Genomic DNA, 20,170 nt, shown 5'->3' with positions numbered 1-20,170 from the left:
GGCTCAGGCTCCACACTCCTGGCTTTTCCTCACCTGTTGAAGAACTTGCTGAGCTTTCTTAGCCTGCCTCATGATCCTGGGCAAACATCCCAACTGCTCCCTGAGCAGCATCTTGGCGTGGCTGACATCTTCAGCTCTGGGGGAAACTTCTCCCACCAGGAGCACAAATTTCCCCGTTGTATGAAATAATATCTATTAAATGTGTGCCATTAACTCAGCAGCCATTTCCCTCTGGAGATCTGCTACCAGTTATGAACCCATCTAAACACTCCAAAGGCTGTGAGGTAGAGCAGTGCTGGAGATCAGCAGGAATTTAATTTTCTAATAGAGAGATTTATTCCCTACCAACAGGGCTTTATATTGTGTGATCCCTGCCTCTGCTCAGCCATGAAGGCTGAGTTTGGGCTTGTTCCCATGAAAGGGATGCAGGGAAAAAAGTGAAAATACTTGAAAATTAGCCAAGGGCTTGTTGTGTTCAGGGAATATAACCTATATCCTTTTGACCTGCTATCCTAGCCATCATCTGCTTAGCTAACAGAGAAGGGAAACCATCGATAGGGCTGCCACAGAAAGCACAAGGCTGCCCTGAAGCACTGCTTGGGCCAGCACTGCCCAGCCTGTCTTCTCCTGATGCAGCCCTCTGGAGCCTCCTGGGTGAGGGAGCAGCGGAGTGCGAAGAGCTCAGAAATCCCACAAACTCTCAAGTGTACTAGAAAGACTTTAAATTATTCAGGGGTCTGACCAAAACTCTCAGTGTGTATAAAGCCCATGAGACACCAGCTGGACTCAGTTTAGAGAAGAATTCTGTCTCTCTTTGCTATTTTATAGGCAGTTACTGCAAACTGCAATTTTATTTCACTGCTGTTTACCCCAAAGCAGAATTGTGGCTGTAAATACACCACTGGCAGTTTCCCCAGGGGAGCAGTAACTCTTGCTTCAGGCTCAAAAAGCCAAGCTCAGTTTTCCCTCTGTCCTGTCCACACACAGCCTAAGACTAAAGACTCACTGTGGCCAGGTGACACTGAGACCACCCCCTGCTTTTGGCTTTATGAACAGAAATGTTCACTGCTGTCTCCTGCCAGGCTAATTCATGGCTGGCACCTGCAACATCTCCTCTTCAGGAAGGGTCAGCTGTGGTCTGAGTGACAAAAAGGCAAAACACCTGCAGAAAGCCACCTGAAGCCCTTTTTCTCATCCAGTAGAAGATGAGGGTGAGAGTTTTTTGGTGCACAGCCAGCAAAGCCCCACTCTCTGCACAGGTCTGTGTCACAGCAGCCCTCAGGATGCTCCCAGCACATGGGGCAAATGGTCCCTGTGCTGCTGGACTTTTGTAGGAGCCCTCCAGAGCCCACGGTCCCTGCTCTGTCCCCTCCCTGCACCCACAGCTCCCGCCCCACTCCCCCAGCTCAGCTCCCCCAGCTCCTTCCTGCACATGGCACTGGGAGCTCCAGCAGCTGATCCCCTTAATTGGGTCACAAATGGATCACGTGTAAAACACTTGCACCAGCCAGCTCTTCTGAAGGAAAAACACGCAAACCCTGCAACTGGGGTAAAAGCTCGGGAGAGGAAAGATGCCAAAGCTGAAATAACTCTTCAAAACTTCATCCAGAGGAGCCTTGCTTCAGTTTCTGCTCGACAGCTGGGCCCTGCTCCCTGACACTGGAGCTAAGTGGTAGCTTTGCTTTAATTTCCTCTTGCTTCTGCTGCAATGCCAGATTGCTTGGATATTCGTAAACAGAAGGAATTTAATGAAAATTATAATTAGAGCCCTGCGGTGCTCTTGCAGGTCGCCTTTACACTGGGCTGCCTATTTACATTACAAATCAGGCTGGTGTCACTGCAGAGTCTACAGCAAGAGAGGAGAATTCATTAAAAGGGAAGCGCAGGGTGGGTGAGAAATAGGGGAGAGAGAGAAAATGATATTGTTATTATTAATAATCTAGGAAATTGGGATCTGCCACGGTCTTGCTGCAGCTTTGCTCCTCGAAGGAAAGCTCATCCTAATCAGCCTGAAGCAGGAGGGGACTCAGCACAGTCACCCAGAGACTTCCATGGCAATTACTGTACAAATGGACCCTTTTTTCATAGAGCAAGGCTTTCTCACCTCACCATGACACAGAGAAGTGCTCTTAGCACCTAGCTGTCAGTTTGGGAGTGTTGGGAAGAGACAACATGAAGCCAAAGGGATGCAATTGCCCTTATTTTGCAGCTTTCCCTTTCCACCTACCAGCAGCTCCATATGATGCTTTTTGCCCCCTGTAATGCCACGGGCAGCAGCTCCTGCTCCTGCTCCTTCCACCAAAACCCTCCAGCACAGCTGGGGACTCTCTGTCTTCCTATCTATGCAGTGAAATTAGGAATAACAACCTCGTTTTACACAGAGGATTGCTGAAGACTTGCAAAAAGGTTCTGTAACATTCCACATCAATAATTCTGCCTCAGCACTAATGGCATCTTCGCTGCCATTGTGGTTTTTTGGACACCCACCTGTCCATGGTAGCAACAAGAGGTGGCATTTTAGGTCGGGAACTTCCCATAATGACAGCAGCACCAACCCTAACCCCTCACCTTTCCCTTCACTGTCACATTCTCAGCACAGAGGTGAATTCCCCCTGTTCCCATGCCTGCACCCCCAGATGAGAAGCTGGAGGCATTTTAGGAGTTGGGCTGCAAACAGGCCAAGTGGTTTGTTTGCATTTCATCATGCACTATCATCATATAAAGTGACCCATACTGTGGCAGCTGGGTTTTAATCATCACCGGTAACACTGATATTTGTGCTTTGCCCCATCCCCCCCCCAAAAAACCCAACCAAAACACAAAAATGTGTTTGTATCAGTTAAAAAAAAAAAAGGACAAAATGAAAACTTATAGTTCAAAAAACATGTAGCCATTTTTTCAGCTGAAAAATAGGTATCAGTGAAGAAATACTGACCAACTCTCCCCTAATGAATGTACCAGCAAATTTCCAGGCCTGTCATCAGAGCATGAAATGAAAAAAGAACTGGAAGAAAATAGTATTTTGGACAATAAAAAACATTTAGCAGTTCAGCTTCTGGTTCCAGTAAAATGCTTCTGACAGGAAGAGTTTTAAATTGGAACAAACAGGAAAACAATGATTTTGTTCAAAACAGTGACTGTCAGAGGCTTTCGGGGTATTGCAGGAATTTTCCAATAACCACAATCCCCACAAAGAACTTCCCTCTAAGAAGTGGATAGAAAATGAATCAATCACTATTGATTTTCATCATCTGATTGCTTCTCTGGAAGAAAATCAGTCCTACTTAAGCAATTGATTTGTTACCTTAGCAATTACAGGTAAAAACCCTGGCTTTCCTTGCCTCCTTCAAGGCATGCCAACTAGGGATATTCCAGTTTTCCAGCCATTTCAGGATGCAGAGCCAATTTTATGTGAACAAAGATGAGTTCTGAGCTGTCACCAGCACCCTCAGCATGGTCCCTCAGAGGTGAGGAAGGCTGGGCACCTCCTGGGCTTCTTCCTCAGCTGCACCTCCCCAAGAGCAGTGCAGGCTGCAGAGCAGAACTCCAGCTCTATTTTCCTCAAATAAAAGCAAGAAAACAGAGACACACAGCGTGCTCAAACAGACTCATCAAGTAAATACCTAAAGAGGCAGCTGGCAAAAAGTTTAGGCATGATTTGAGGCTGAAGATGTGCCTCCCTCTTTCATGGATGATGGAGCAGTTTGGGAACTGCAATCTGCTCTGGGCAGTCATGGAAGGGTGAGAGCTCAGCTCTGCTGCAAAACACAGTCTGAGTGCTGGGAATCAGGGCTCCAGGGTGGATTTCTGGGATTCACAGCGTGAGAGTGGCTGTGGGGGAAGTCACCGTGGTTTTCTCATGCCCACTGTCCCCTGCACCGCTGTGTTTCCTGCTATGATTGAGAGGAGCTCAGCAAAACCAAAGATTCTCATCAGGGATTTATCAGCAATACACAATCATGCTGAAAACCCACCAAGGTTTACCAAATCCGCCCACTGGCACTGACAGCATTGACCACCTCTCTTTTGGTGCTGCATGCCCTTTGTTTTTGCTTCTCAGCCCAAGTGGATGATGAAACGAGAGCCGTGACATTCACTTTGATGAAGGCGAGCTGCTGGCTTTCCAACAGGGTAAATAGGGATTCAGGGCCTTTTAAAAAGCATTATTTTTAAAGGAAAGCCCTTTTGAGTGAGGGCTCGAATGGGGTTATTTTCCACATGACCAAGCACCAAAAGGAAAGCAGCAGCCCAGTCCATGCTCTTATCACCCTCCCTGAGTCACCCACTGGATAGATTTGTCACAAGGTGAAATAAGAGCAAGTCCTCAATTTATTATCATTTTCTACTTGTCCTCCTTAATGCAGTTCCTGCCAGGATGAGTTTGCTGTGGGAAAGTGGAATGAAACCAGGCCTTTCAGTTTGCTGCTAAATGGGTCTGGGGGGGAGGAGGCTTGCAGGGGGGAGGGAAAATCTTCCTCATTAGAAGGGAAAAATGTGCAATGCAGAGTTTTCATTGGATGCTGCCCAGCCTCCCAATTAGGGTGGTTGGGACAAACAGTGGTGTTATTATATGTAACTTTTTATCCAGTGTCACTCAGACATTGTTTATTTTATGAGCATAATCTATCTCCTCTGTTGTGCTACCCAATTTGTTTGCATTTTCAATCCACTCGAGTGTCTCTCTTTCATTGTACACATCTTTTGGCCTCCCACCAACCAACTCTCCGAGTTTCCAGGAGTGTCACACAATGGCCAGGCCCCTCCTGGGCTTCATTTTTCGCATGACATTTTTGTCCCCTTATTTCTGCGCTGCCCCTGCCCCTCCCCTGCTGCAGACCCGCAGCTCCTCAATGGCTCATGGTTTATTCAACAGCAAAGCTGAATTTCTCTTTTTCTTCTCTTTTTCCACTTTCCCCTCCTTTTGGAAACAGTGGCTGGTCAATAGATGCCACTCTGGTAGCTCTGGAGAACAAAGTTCACTTGCAGCAAATCTTTGTGATCTGTCTCCATAGGGCAAGAGTTTGGTGACCCTGCGGGGGCTGAGTCCCAACCAGCAGCTCACCCATGGGGCCCCCACAGACTCTTGTGTCTCCTTCAGCCATGGAAAGGGACAAAGACTTGTCCTCTATTAGCTTGTGACACCAAAGCTTCATCCACACCTCTCCTTGGAGGGGTGAGATGATTCCTCATCCCTGGAACAATGGCACCTTTGGTTTGCTCCTACTCCAAACTTCCTGACCATTTTCCCTCCCAAGTCCTGTGATCTTCTTGCTTGTGGGTCTGGCTGCAAGGATTAGCTAAAATAGAAAAGTGCTAATCCACATTAATGGAAATTCAAATCCTTGCTGCTACATTAAGTAATTTCAAGGAAGTTTAATCTGGCAGAACTCGGAGGAGACTCCAGACAGTGACAACAACATCTCTGCATTGCCTCTTCCTCCAGCCTGGTGACACTGCAGCAGGAAGATGCAGCATTTTCCTCCCTATTGTAGCAGGACCCTATTTCTGATGGGTTCTGATGAGCTCTCAGCCCTAGCCTGCAGCTGAACCTGGGGTTTACTGCTTCTTCCCCATTGAGTGTGCCAGGATTGGGATTCTGGGATTTCTGACAGAAAATCTGGACAGTGTCTCAGCACCAAACCCTGGAGCTCCATCAGAAATGCCCTTTGTTTAGAGGTTAGTGGCCAAAACTGGGAGTGGGGAACTTTATATGGCCAAGAGAGGCTTCATGAGGAAAAAAAGTTGGCAGCCGTGAAACCTGGGATACGTCTCATGCAAGGAAAGCATCCTACAGGATACTGTCCTGCCACCTGCTATCACTGTGAGCTGCTCCAGAAATTCATTGTACTTGAAATGATTCACTCAAGTATCCATTCAGTCGCAGTTCATGGATTGCAGAGCCTTTATTGCACACCCATATATTTAGCACTGGGAGAGTTCTCAGCAGTTCTAACAGCCCTGTCATCTAAGGAATAAAACAAAGAGCCATTATTCATCACAAGGGAGACACAGTCTTTATTGTCTGATGCTGTGGCAGAGTTTTTCTATCACCCTATCTATTCTTTCTCACTGTCACACAACTCAGCTTTAAGCTGTCTCAGTGGCAGCCCTGAAAGCCCAAATCTTTTGCAGCTTCTCCCAGTGAAGTGCTCAGCTAATGCTGTGTTGGGCTGACCACAGGACTGACCCTGAGCTTGCAGGAGCAGGAGGAGGAACCTTTCCAGAAAAGCTTGAAGTGGACATTCATCTCTGCTAGGTCAGGAGTAAAAGGCAAGCAGGGTTATTTCAAGACATGGGGGAAGCACAGCTACAAGGAGATATGAACACACGTGAGTTTTGGGCACTGATTACACCCAGAAGATCTGCGTTTGGCCCTGGCCTGGTGGCAGAGCTGTGTTGGCTGCAGGACACATCAAGCTGTGCACATCAGCTGTCCCAGACTCCCAGCAGCCCTCCCAAACAGCCTCAGGGTTTCCTTGCTGGATCTGTGTCCAGCATGCAGCCGGAGGAGCCAGCCTGGTTCTCTGGGTCTGGATATGTGGGGATTAATACCTTGGGACGTAAGCATGAACCACGCTCCATCCTGCTTAGCATCTGCCTGACTTGCTCTGTGCCTCTGGAAACAGCAGGCCAGATTTGGGGCCACAAGACCCCCTCAGGCCAGAATTGGGGCCACGAGATCCCCTCAGTGGTGCAGATGAGCCTATTAAATACAAACAAAGCAGCACCATTCAGAGAACCAACTACATCATGGTCTCCTCAGGCTTCAGGAGCATTTGAGGCTGTGCCTGTATCAGCACAAGGCAGGACAAGGAGTAGAGCAGATCCCTATGAAAAGTTCTGTGCAGGGGCTCTCACCAGCTGTTTGCATTAAGGCAAATTCTTCCTTCCCTTGGATGTCTCTACTCAAAATAATGAGGTGGGAAACTTGGAGACCCACAATCCTAAAAAGTGTCAGACATCTGAAAACAAAATTGCACTTTCCCAGCTTTTAATTTGTTTTAAGGTTGGCAATCACATCTCCAAGCACCCAAGCTCACTTTTCTCCACATGCTCAGACAGCAAAGGGCACAAAACAGCCTGTGAACTCGCATCACACTTCTCCCAGCACCCGCTCTGCTCCCTGCTGAACAGCCAGCAATCTCCCAGGCTAATTAGCCAAACGGTATTCTGCACATATTTAGCATTTCTGAGTAATTAGGATAATCAGATTTCTCCCCTAATTCTGTACATCCACAATAAGAGCAGGTGTGTTGCCTTTCCCACAATGACATCACAGAAGAGTGTTGTCTGCCGGAGCCAGGGGTGCCAGCAGCCTGGCAGAGCCCATCCCCATCTCCCACATGGAATCTGCTCATGGATTACCAGCAGCCATGGGGAATTGGGAACTGGGTTTGTGTTGGCTGAGCAATCAACAGTTCAGATATTCATGCAAGTTATTTAAATGCACAGTCCTCAAATCTGGCCAGGGATCTGGATGTTCCCTTCACCATGCTCAGGGATCAGCTGCAGGAGGTGTTTTCTGCTGCAGTTGAACAGCAGGTGTTTGCCCCAGAACCTCAGAGGGATTTTGGGGAAGTTCTGGGAGTCTGCCCAAGATTCAGGACTCAGGATTTGGTCATTCTCCACCAGATTCATCAGCCCATGGGCCTGGTTCTTTTCTCTGTGAACCTCTGAGCTAGCAAGCACTTATCTGTGATCTGTGCCACTTCCAAGGTCTCCTGAAATGAATGACCTTAAATGAAGGTCCAAGACAGTCTGGCCAGGCCAGCTCTTTCTTGTCCTGCTGAGGTGGGTCTTTGATTCAAGTGGAGATTTTCCTTTAGCCAGCTTCACTCAGTAATCCCTTCTCAGGGAAGCAGAATTTTTTTTTTTTTTTTTAAGTGCCCATGAATATATCTTGGTTCAAGGAGCATTTGGATTTGCTTCCACAAAAGTGGGAGTTCTTAAAGGAGTATCAATGATCCAGCATCTCTCAAAGAAGGAAAGGTTGCCCCCAAGCCCCAAAGCACAGAGTTACATTCTCCCAAGTATCTGGACCATAGCAGTAATATTAAGCAAAGACCCTGCCACATTGCCTCCACAAAAACACCATCCATCTGCTGAGCTTCAGGTAGGGGAGAAGTTTGCTTGAAGACCTTAGAGTAGAACCCAGTGTACTCTCAACTGAAAGAAGTTTCTAACATGCAAGACAATGCTCTTGTTGTAGTACTTTACAATAGCATCCAAACTTCCTAAATATGAACAAACATGAGTCAGGCCAGGACTTAAGATTCTTCCTGATCTCCAAGTAGGTCAACCATGCTGGTAGTGAGATTGAGCTCTGGTTACTACAGAGGTAATGTTCAGGTGGAGCTGAAGGCAGACAGTGACAAACTGTTAATTGTGGGGAGCCTGTTTATCCGTGATGGATGACCACAGCACTCAGAGCACGTCATGCAAGGCTACACTCAATATTTTATAAGTTGTGTGTGGGTAATAAAATGCTCCATCCCCTTCTTTAGTGTCCTCTATCTCACCTTCCTGTTCACGTGAAATGGTGCTCATAGATGAACCATCCCCAGGGAACAGCACTTAGAAAATATAAATCAGCACCAAATGCTTTAATGGGTCCAAGGCTGTTGTGAGGGTCACCACAGACACAAGGCAGGTCCCTGGTCCCCTGAGAGGTGTCACAGGAGGCATCTTCCCAGGTTTTGTATATTTGCTGTAACTGTGTATTCATCTGAGCACCCAAATCCATTTTTTATAAGGTCTTAAGACTTCGGGAGAAATGGAACTGAACTGTCCTCAGTACTGTTCAATTCTTGCTCTTTCCTCTTAGCCCAGGTGACCAGTTGGCCAAGTGCTCACCAAGGAAGGACAGAGTGTGTCCTGTATCATTCTGACCTCAGGTCAGTGATGTCCCAGGTCACAGGGGTGGCACAAGGACAGAGCACAGCACATCCAGCCCTCCCACCCCACCACAGGGCACTGGGATGGCTCTGCTGCTGAAACGGGGGGAAACCTGTGCTCCCACACCCCTGAACATCAGGGCTGGGCACACATCTGTGTGCTTGCTCCACTGGTGCAAAAGAACACAATGAGAATCCTGGTTTACTTGAGTTTTGAGCTTTGGAGGGAAAAAATGGAGGGTTAAAAAAAAAAAAAAAAGGAAAGAGGGAAGAAAGCAGATATTTTGCTGGCCAGAGAGAGCCTGGGGAGCAGGTGGGAAGCTGCCTGCAGGGCTGGCCAGTAGCTGGGAGGTAGCAAAGGGAGCTGGCACAGCAAGTCCTGATGTCTGCCCGCCTCGGGCAGGTGATGAAGACAAGCTGTTGCCTCAATTCCCACAGTATATTTTCATTAGGCCCAGGCAGATGGCAGCTGAGGTCATTGCTTCCACACCATCATCCTTTCAGCCCAAAGGTGTCAGGGAATCTGACATCTCAATTACTAAACCTGGAATCACCCAAGCAGCACCTGATGGACGATGGGGGAGAGGGGATCAGAAAAGCTGCGCTCCTGATTTCCATGAATTCTCACCTTTGAGAGAAAACCTGGGACGTGCACTTCTCTGATAAACAACATATTTGTGTCCAACATTCTGCACAAAAGCAGCTGTGCTAAGAACATGCCACAGACACCAGGAAAAGGGCAATTAAGGTATTGTGGAAAATAGACCAAAAAGCACCCCTTGGAAAAGACATTTGATGTTAATGAACTACAGCAAAGTCAAGGGAGGAGATATTGATCTTGCCCCAGCAGAGATCTGCTGCTCGCTCCTCCATAGTCTCTGAAGCCTCAGAACACAGAGCAAAATAAAACTTCTGTTCTTCACAAGGACTCTCAGATATGGGACCAGGGCTTAGCTAAGGCAGGAGGAGCCAGAGCAGCACCACCATTGACTTTTCTGTGCTCAAGGTGAGACACTATTCTGACATGCTGGTGAGAAGCAGCAACTCTGCTGAAACATCATCTCAGAGATTTCTGCCAGATACTTCAATCACTTCAGTTTTTCTCCTCCCTGTTATTACCACCTACTCTCCTACTATTATTTTACTACTACTAATTCTCGACTTTTTACTCCTGTTAATCCATACTTTTGTAAACCCTACTATTATCCCTGGCAAGATGAAGATGAAATAAGATTCTGACTCTTACCAAAGATCAATAAACAAACAAAGCAGAAGTTGTTTATTCTTAGTTTGAAATCTCATGAACTTTAAGGTAATATTATGACTCTGGAATGATTACAAAATATCTCAGATTTCAATTTCCACAGGGCATTTATTCACTGAGTTTCCTTCTGAAACAAAAATACCCCAAACCACTGTGAGCAGATGAGTCACTGCAGCAAAGCACCACCCTGAGCAACACCCAAACCTGTGCTTTCCCTTTGAGGATTTTTCTCCTTAAACCTCACCATGAGCTGGGTTTGAGGGAGACATAATGATGTCAGAGATACCTGAAAGGTGAGAACATCCAGGGTGCACAACCCCAATGAAAAAAAAAAAAAAAAACAACAACAAACCAACTTCTTTTTGGGGAGACTTTTCAGCTGTTTTCAGAAGTGTTTTCAAGTTTCTGTAAAAGTTCAGAATATTTGGGGTTTGGCACAATAAACACCCCCATCATTTTTAGCAGACATTGCTAAATGCCAGGGTATTTTCTTCCTTTTTTGTCCAGAAATGTCATTTTTTTCCCTCCTCGTGTTCTTTAGACAGGGAAGGGGTGAAGAATGTGCTGCTTTTGAGACAAAAGTTTCCACTTGGTTAAAAACTCTCTTTCTACCAAACTGAAACACAGAGACACAACCTGTGCAGTTGGGTGTGCCCATCACATCTACTGTGGGAGGACTGGGGACAAAAAGAGCATTAAATCACAAATTATCCCTGGTTTTGGTGGGTGTTTTGACAAGAAAGAAAGGTTCAGTTCTACTGACCTCAGACACAACATTTTGTTAATGGGAAAGGCAATGCTACAGCTGGGGCACTTGCTGCTCACTGGATATTATGCATTTTCTTAAGTGCTCAAAAAGCAATGGGCTAGTCCAGGGTTTTCCTGGAGGAAAAGAGATCACAATCTGGCCTTTGTTATCCAGTTTGTTCTCCAAGAGTTCATACTTGAGGGCCCCTGGAGCAGATTCTTGGAAGAGCTCCACTTTGCACCCCAGCCAAAATGATCTGAGTTTCCATATATTATTAGCACACAATGGAGCAACGTCAGCTCCCTTAACCCCACACCAGCCAGAGGGAGAGGGTCCCCATCAGGGAAAACCAGCTCCTTCTCTTCTTCTACTGAGAGGAAAAGGGGAAGCCAAAGGAGCAGAGAGTGACCAGGAAAAATCAGAGTGGTCAACAAAGACACTGTGTCAGCTGAAATAAAACCCCAGCTCTCCAAGGAGAGTTGACTTCAACACCACCCTGCCCTCAGCTGCTTTTTTGGCTTGGCTTTGGCCAAATTTCATTCCTGGTCTGAGTGGGTTTGGTCAGAGGACACAGTTCCTGTGAGTCATCTGCAATCTCCAGCACCACCATAGGAAAGGCGGATGTGGGGAGCCAGGAGACCTGGGCACGTCTGAAACACAGACCCCAAACTGCTCCTCCCTTGTTCTTCCCTTGTGCTGCAGTGTGCTGACTCCAGCTGCTCAGGAAAAATGGGAGAAGAGGGGAAAAATCTCACACAAAAATTCAACTTTTTGTAAGAAAAGTTCCACCACTCCAAAATTAAAAGTGTTTGCCAGCACAGCAAACATTTGCCAGCACATTTTTGATTTCTCGCCAAAATATTCCGGCCAAAACTTGGGAGAAAAAGTCAGGATTGTCTATGGAAAGCAGATACTTCTCATGAAAATATTCATTTAGTCAAATCCCCAGGTTTCTACTGAAAGTCAGCTTCGGTGGAAAATGCTGACGAGCTCTATTATTGGCATAGCTTTAATTTTCCTTTGTCTGGAACAGACATGGAGAAGACAGCATCTGTCAAACGTAGTCTTTAGTCCTACATTATTATTTAGCCTGGAATATTGTTCAAGGTCTTCAGGATAGGTTTGAGCCATCACAGAGCTGGGTGCTGTGCACATCCACCAAAGATGGCCCTTTCCCTGGAGGGGTTAGGATTTAAGCACAAGCCATGGAGAAGATAAACAGCTGGGGAGAGCACAAGGTAATTTTGGAGGGGTCCTGAGCAGCGTGATGAGCAAAGGGACGCTGTGCTTCCCCTTGCACCTGCTCTTCCCCCCAAGGCTTTGTGCTCAGCCACACGGCAGCTGGGCAGGCTCACAGCTCCCTCAGGGCAGCCTGACTCTGCCCTGGCTCCAAGGCAGCTGCAGAGGAGGGGAGAGACAAGTCCTGCTCTCCTCTCCCAACCTCCAGTCCAAATGATCCCTGGGGTGGAGAGGAGAAAGCCAACCAAGTAATTTCTACAGCCCCCAGACACTGCAATCCTGTCTCCTCCTCACCCTGGAGAGGGACATGCTCTGCCACCCTCCCCCTTGCAGCCCACGTGTGCTGAGGGATCGAGTCAGAAATCAGGATCACAGAATCCAGGTTTGGGCTGGAAGGGACGTTAGATCATCTCATTCCAACCCCCTGCCAGGGCAGGGACACCTTCCACTGTCCCAGGCTGCTCCAAGCTCCATCCAACCTGGCCTTGGACACTTCCAGGGATGGGGCAGCCACAGCTTCTCAGGGCCTCACCACCCTCACAGGGGAGAATTTCTTCCCAAAATCCAATCTAAACCTACTCTCTTTCAATTTAAAGCTATTTCCCCTTGTCCTATCACCACATGCCCTTGTAAAAAATCCCTTTATTCCAACTATTTTAACTCACACTTCATTTTTGCCCAGATCTGGCCTTTCCATGGCATCCCACCACCAGTCTGCCACACTCCCCTTCTGCCCTCACTCCTCACATGCTCTGCATTATTTTATGCCTCAATCAAACCAATAAAAGCACTTCAAGAGAGTAGTGAGAGAAGGATCTGTGCTGGTTTCAAACAGCTTCCAGAACTGGTCATCCTCTTCTGTAAGAGATTAAAAAGGAATCACTAAGAAAGGAGCGAGGCAGAAAGAGAGCATGAGGAAATAAATAAACAAACAAATAAATAAATAAATGTATATAGTTACTTTTGGTTAGTGTCTATGTGCAGTCCCATCCCAGGGCGCCTTGTTCTGTGCTCATTGAAGTATTAGTCACTTTTTCCATTAGAAGCTGTTATTCTAGGGGGATTTATAATGTATCTGTAAAATTTTCTCCAGGCTTTGCTTGGCATCTGAGCTCTCAATCCATGGACAGAATGTAAAGAAACTACAGTTGTTTGATTTATAGGGACAGGGCACAGGGAGCCAGGGAATTTTTCCATGCTCAGTGGAAATAAATTCACATAGTGCCTCTGGTGCACAGGCACTTACTGCTCCAGAAAATTCACCAGTTGGGTGCAATCTCACACTGGCCAAGAGGAAAGCAGCAAATCAATGATTATTTCATATCTCCCTGCCTGAGACCCAGCCCTGCTCTGTGGCTCCTCACCAGGACCCACCCAGCCCACTGGTGGGTGTGACAGCCTCATTCCACTCGGGTTCAGAAATCCTGCCCTTGGCAAACCTTTTTCAATTCTAATTCCTACATGGGGCATTTCTTAACCCACTACAGAGGCTCCCTGACAGAGAACCTCATGATTTTTTCCTGGGGAGGCCTATGGCTCATTTAAACTTTGCTCTTGTTTCTTAATACACATCTGCCAAAGGTTGGGAGGGATGAGGAAGGGCTGGTGATCTGATACAGGTGCAACAGCTCCTGGACAGCAGAGGTGCTTGGGCAAAGTGAGAACAGGGAGGTGACAACCCCTTTGGGAATCACAAACCCTGGAAAAACACCCCAACACTTTGCTGATGGTCCTTCTCCATGCCATCCATGGCTGAGGATAAACCCTTTTGCAGGGCAGCCCTGACCTGGGCCATCTTTCGCCCAACTGCTGCTGGAGGTAGGGCTGGACTGGGAAAAATGGAAGGATTAGGGACAGGGATGCACACCAGGACAGAGGAAGGGAGAGCCAGAACCTTCTTGCAGCTTCCCTGCAGCACCGCTCAGCAAAGCACCGAGCCTAACGTGGACGCTTCAAGGAAACAATAATCTAAAATTGGAGCACGGCAAATTATTTATTCAAACTACAGCCTTCCCTCCCCCCTTGATTAGCAAATCACTGGGGAGTCAGTCCTGATTTTCTTCAGACAGATGCAAACGCTCTCCTCCTCTCCCTGTGCCACGAGGCTCAGCCCGTGGGGGGCTGAGGAGCTCGTTGGTATTCGCATTGTGTAGCAGCTCCTTCAATTCACACGTTGTTCTGCTCTCCGGCTGGAGCACAAACTTTTTCTTTGGGAGCACACACTGCAAATGATGAATTTGTTTGTTTTCTGCCTTTTTTTTTTTTTTTTTTTCCCAGGGAAACATTTAGACTGCAGTGTGCAAACACTCCCCGCACGCTCACTCAACTACTTGCACCTAATAATAAAACAATCTAAATGAAGCATTGCAACTCAGATCTCTGAGTCGAGTTTTTTGGGGGGTTGTTAATGTTTCCATTCATCATTTATATAAAAAGCCCTGTGAAGCTTTGAGGAACAGACACGAGAACATGTAACAGATCTCAGGGGTGTGCTGCAGAACTAAAGTGGGAGATCCCAGCACCAAAATCCTCTCCCCACTTACTCAGAGGCAAAAATGTCCACACAAGAGCCAGAATTTCACCCTTGGGACTTTGGCAGTGGGAGACCCAGAGCTTGGCAACAAACAGGGAAGGCTGTGAAGGGTTCAAAGTATCAGATGAAGCTGAGCAGAGACATGAGAGGAACAAAGGAAGTTCACGTCATTATAATTTATTGATGATCTTGTCCTGATTGCTTCAGTGTTTTGTCTTAGCAGAGCCCACCCTGGGCAGCAGCGAGTCCTGCATGTCACTTGGTCGTGTGGATGTGGAAGTGATGTGATGATTTACAGACAAAGTTTGCTTAATTAAATAGTAAAGTAAATAACAAAGCACCACCAAAGCTGGATCTCACCCTCACCCAAGCTCTTGCTGGGAACTGGCCAGGATCTCCTGACCTCACCCCCACCAGAGCACAGCTCCAGAAATTCCCTCACCATAGTTCACATTTTTCCAGCTCTACCAATTCACCCAGCAAGTGCCATGGGAAATCGCTACAGCTTGAGGCATCCAAACTTGCTTAAGAACGAGCCAAACTGATTCTTTTCTTCAAGGAGGAGGGTCTTAGGGAAAATAAAATGCTGGGGGTTCTTTGTCCCCGTATCTTGGATACAAGAAAACTCCCACGCTTGTCAGAAATCAGAACAGCACCAGCAGCTCATGGCTTTTTCTTTTTCTCATTCCCTCCCTTTTTTTTCCCCCAGTGTGTGAGTGTGTGCTCAGAGCAGGAGGACATAGTGATGGGTTTAAGAGACAGTGAGTGCTGAGACACCAATTTCTAACGTAATACAGGGTGCAGCTTCTTTCATGTGTGATCACGGGTGAAAAATCAAAAGAAATAATCCAGGAGACTAAATACACTCCCCAGCCATTCAACTCACTCATAAATATGCTGAGCAAGATGCTTTGTGCAAGAAAACCCCATCACTTCTATTCTGTATTTTGTTTAAGGATGAGTCAAATCCTCCACACTCGTCTTCCGATTGTGCTAGTCTGAGTTCACAGGGGTGCATTCCCACCCTCTTCCCTTGCAATTTTAGGTCGATGGGTATCATTTCAAAACTAGCAGGTTCCCAGTTTTCCTCTCCCACCTTCAGTCCTGTGTCTGCTCCCTGACCCTTTGCAGGAAAAGAAACGTTGTCACAGCACCAAACTCCAAAACAAAGAGTTTTAACTAAACTCACCCCTTGGCACCAGCAAACTATTCAAAAGAACTTCGCAGGAAGCCTGCCCTTTCCTGCGCGCTGCTAACGCTCCAAAATAAAGCAAATTTGGGACACGGCAATGAAATTAAAACCCTAGATGCTGTCATTTCCTTTTTAAGGCTGGAGGAGCCCTGGAGCCCATTAGCAATTGACAAGAAGGGGACCCTCCAGATCCAGGCTGGATGCGCAGACACTCAGGGAACAACCAGACCTTTGTTTACCATCAATGCAGATGTCATAAGGACCAGGAACCCGCACTCGCCAAGGACCGACCCGTGCCCACCAGGGACCGCACTCTCCGCACACTGGGAAGTTTATTCCTACATAAATACATTCGTATTAACAGGCACATTCTATCTAAGCACTTCATCCCGAGGAGGTTTGAAAGAATTCCTTCCGAGCCAGCACAAACCCCAGCAGGGTGGGATGCGGGCGACCAGGGTGGGATGCGGGTGGACCTCTCCATGAAAGAAGCCGAAGGTACCGGTGGGTTTGTGCACGTATGAAGTTTGCTTTGGTTTGCAACATCGCCACCGAGCCGCCGAAACTCCTCTCAAAGAGTAATTTTCTTCTTTTTTCAGTTGTATTTTATAAGCACAAACTTATTAATTGAAAACTACTCTTTTTTTCCCTCTCCCTTTTTCTTTTTTTTTTTTTTTTTGAGTTCTAAGCACCGGTAAATCCCCCCTGGCACAGCACAGCGTCCCCGGAGCGCAGCCCGACATCCCTCCACCTTGCTGCTCCGAGCCGAAGTTGCGAAGGAGCGCAGCCCTGCCCGGGGCAGCGGGCACCGAGGCGCTTTTGTTCGCGGCCCCGTCCCGGGGAGCCCAACCCGCCGGTCCCCGCCGGCTCCCCCCGATGCCGAGCGCCTCCACTCACCAGCTGCAAAGTGCAGAGGAAGATGAGGGTGCAGCGGCCGGTGCAGCATCCCATGGTCCCCGAGCAGCGGGGGCAGGGCAGGGGCAGCCCGGTGGCCGCCGCCCTGGGGCTCCGCTCCGCTCGGCGGCCGCGGGGAGCGAGGCGGGCGCGGAGGTCGCTCGGTGTCGCTCGGTCGGTGCCGGCTGCCGGAGCCCCTCCGGGAGCCGGGGAGGAGGCGAGTGGGGCCACAGCTTAAAAGGGCAACGCTCCGGCGGCGCTGCCGTCCCGCAGGCTGGGCGGGCTGGCGGGGCGGGGGCTGCCGCCAACGCCGGGATGCGCCCCCCGGGCCCCCGCAGGCGCGCTGGGATGCTCCGGCCCCGGCCCCGGCCCTCCCCCGGGAGGCGGGGGCAGCTCCGATTCCCTGGACGGGGCAGCTCCTCGTTTTTCTCTTGGCCGGACGCGGGAGTGACCGGTCCGTGCTGGGGCAGAGAGCTGTGCTGGCCAGGTGTGCGTGCAGGACACAGGGTCTGTGTAGCTCCTCTCCTCTTCCCACATATTCTCCCCCGTGCAGGTGCTGGCATATTCACCCTGAACATTATGAAGCCCCAAACTAACCTAAAACGCAATGTTTTTTCTCATAAAATTTGTCAGAGAGGATACACACGGAAAACAAACTCCTAAAGGGCGATAAGACACGGGATTCTTTAAAATGCACCTGTATGGGTATTTTACAGTGTACCCAGGCTTGAGAAGGAATCCCTGACTGGGAGCAGAGGGATGTAGGAGAGCATCACTCTACTTCCAAAAGTGCTTCTATCTGAGCACCTTGTATGCACCACTCGCTGTACCCTGCAGCTGTAGAAAAGCAAGTCAGTCGACTTTAATTGTGAACAGCAGAGCAAACCCACAAGCACACAGCCACCTCCTTTACATGCCCGAGTCCTCCCCATTGCCTCCCCTGCCGCAGGAGAAGCAGGATCCAGAAGCCACGGCTCATGCCAGCCCACCCTGTGCATGCACTTGTGGCTGGCCTGAGGAGCAGGTCACACACCACACACTGTGATTGAGACAGACTTGCTGCTAAGCTCAGCACAACAGGATAAGAAGCTTTGGGAGAGCCTCATCTGGTGACAAGGTCGTCTCTTTGCAATCTCCGGTGGCTCCAGCGTCTGCACAACAGTTTGTTCTGTCGCCTCTGGCTGTCCCTTCTTCCTCTGAAGCAAGTCAGGGTTTCGTTTCTGCCTCCCAAGCAGGGTGTGACACCCCACCAGCAGTGATGAGCTCCACTTCCAGTTTAAATAAGCACAGCCCTCTGCTCCTTGCAGTGGGGTGACAAGGAGGTGGCAGCTGAAATCAGAGCAGCTCTATCATTTCACTGGAGGAAAGCACTGCCTGCCTATATCCAAAGGAAGCAGGATTGGTCCTCAAGTGCTAGGAATGTTTAAAACCTTATATTAACAACATTATTGTTATTCACATCAGCCACAGGGAGAAACAACAAACAAACAAACAAAGTCTGAATACCTGAGATTAGAAGCCAGCCTCTGAATTGATCACAAATCCTTCTGGTTTTAAATGGTAAAATATATTGATTATCTGACCTGTGCACTGTGCATAACCAAGGCATCAATTAATGCAGTCAGGTACAATAAAACACATTTTATTATAGGTGAAAGGAAAACACCCAGAGAGGAAACACACAGAGAAGAAACCAATTTATTTCACCCAGAAAACTCTGGACTGAGGAAGCTTTGGCAGTATTATATTCTGCAGAAGATGGATTTTGAATAGAAAAGGCAATGGAGCAAAGATCAGTTTATTTTTTCATGAATGCAGATAAAACATTCCTTACAAACTGCACAGGGAGGGCTCAGTCTGCACTGTAGGGTCAGGCAACTGACATCAGAATTAGAACAGGAGCTCAAGTTGGCCAAAAGCAGCCTGGGGTTAGGCTGGACTTGTTACATGCTCTGGAAACTGCTGGGAACAGCAGGGGAAAGCTGGGATACAGCCATGCACGTTAGAACCTGCCTTTTGTGCCAGTTCTTAAGGTTTTCTGCATCTCTTGTTCCACCTCCTGCTTCTAAAAACCTCCTGTAGGCATTGCTATTTTCCAGCTCAGTTGTACTGCAAAGGACACACAGTGTGAAACAGCAAAAGGTATTTCTGCTGAAGGGCTAAGCTTGACAGAAATAGGATTTTTTCCACCTGCACTTTTATCTTGATAAGCTGTGCAGAAAGCAAGCATGGCTTGGCCAGGACTCCACATGCATGTGAAGGAAAACACAGACTTTCCTGAGCTTTTTGGTAAGGGTGAGGCCACAGGAATAACAAAACCTGTATTTCAAAGAGAGACTTAAAACTCCCAGAGGCTGATACTATAATCTTCATTCATATTATTTCTTACCCATGTATCTGACCATCTGAATTCCTGCATGAGTGCTGCAGGACCACACATCTACCTTGAAAGTTTAATTCATAAAAGCAACTACAACTTTAATTTAGCATAAAAAAGAAAGAAAATCAAAATTGCTCAGTATTCTGAATATTTTATTTCCTGAAGTATAAACTTACCCTCAGCTTTTGGTGGATGAAATGTTGCTTCAAGAGTCCAGTCTGAATGTTAAGAAAGATTTCTCCTGATTAAGAGGTTCTGGATGGGGTGTGAGTGATTCTTAGCAGGGATATTGGTGTACAGGGATATGTGTACACAGAGCAAGGCAAGCACAGGCACCTGCATCCCTCACCATGAGGAGAGGACCAAGTACAAAGAACTGGTCAAGCAGTCATTACTGCAGCCCTCTCCAAATGCCAAGCCACAGGGATGTTTAAGAGATCCTAGTTGTTTCTTTTACCCTCCTTTAATTCCTGAGGACATGCCTGTATTTTAAGATTCTGATGCATATCCTGACTTAATGGAGGGAATGGAATCCCTCCATGGTGTGGGAAACATCCTCAGGTTCAAATGATGCTCCAAAGGTTGAATGTCCCTGTTCCTAGACAGTGTTTGAATTCCCATCCAAATGTATTGTTGCATGGATCCAGCTGCATTGCCAGAGGTGATTAACCTTAGCTACTGGGACCTTGTTATCACCTGTCTGATTACATCCAAATTTCTGGGAGAAGTCACAGGTTTACTTTAGAAGAGATGAAGAAACAAAGTTAGCACACTTGAAACAAAGCAGCAGCACCTTACCACAGCTTATCTCTAATACCTGCAGCCTCCTCGCTCTGACAGATCAAGAGGAGCAGTGGAGGCTAAAAGTATTAGCTGGGGACGTGTCTCTTCACAGCTAATCTCTGTAATTGTCACAGCTGCTGAAGGCTGGAGATGCTCTTACAACCCATGGTACCATGGGGGGCATTATTCCACTCAGTTCATTTACATCCACCTCCTCTCCATTTTAATAACATCAGCTGGGTC

At 47.7% G+C, this 20,170-nt stretch overlaps 1 protein-coding gene across 3 annotated transcripts in view; it reads right to left on the bottom strand.

The window, feature by feature from the left end:
• NKAIN4 (sodium/potassium transporting ATPase interacting 4) overlaps nucleotides 1-17,087 on the bottom strand; it is a 50,618-nt gene extending 33,531 nt beyond the window's left edge. The window contains exon 1 of one of the 3 annotated variants that reach the window (XR_008433919.1): nucleotides 16,768-17,086. Coding sequence is in view for 2 of the 3 variants with exons in the window: in XM_053958940.1 (XP_053814915.1) it covers nucleotides 16,768-16,821 (54 nt within the window). In the remaining variant the exon portion in view is untranslated. Of the gene's footprint in view, nucleotides 1-16,767 lie in introns of all 3 variants that reach the window. The other 2 variants (XM_053958940.1, XM_053958939.1) reach the window with 2 other exon arrangements.
• Between the last annotated feature and the right edge of the window lie 3,083 nt (nucleotides 17,088-20,170).

This window comes from Vidua chalybeata, chromosome 17, assembly GCF_026979565.1.
Source record: "Vidua chalybeata isolate OUT-0048 chromosome 17, bVidCha1 merged haplotype, whole genome shotgun sequence".
Classification (NCBI taxonomy): Eukaryota; Metazoa; Chordata; class Aves; order Passeriformes; family Viduidae; genus Vidua; species Vidua chalybeata.
Note: the sequence above shows the minus strand (reverse complement) of the source record. Positions and strands in the feature narration are given on the sequence as shown.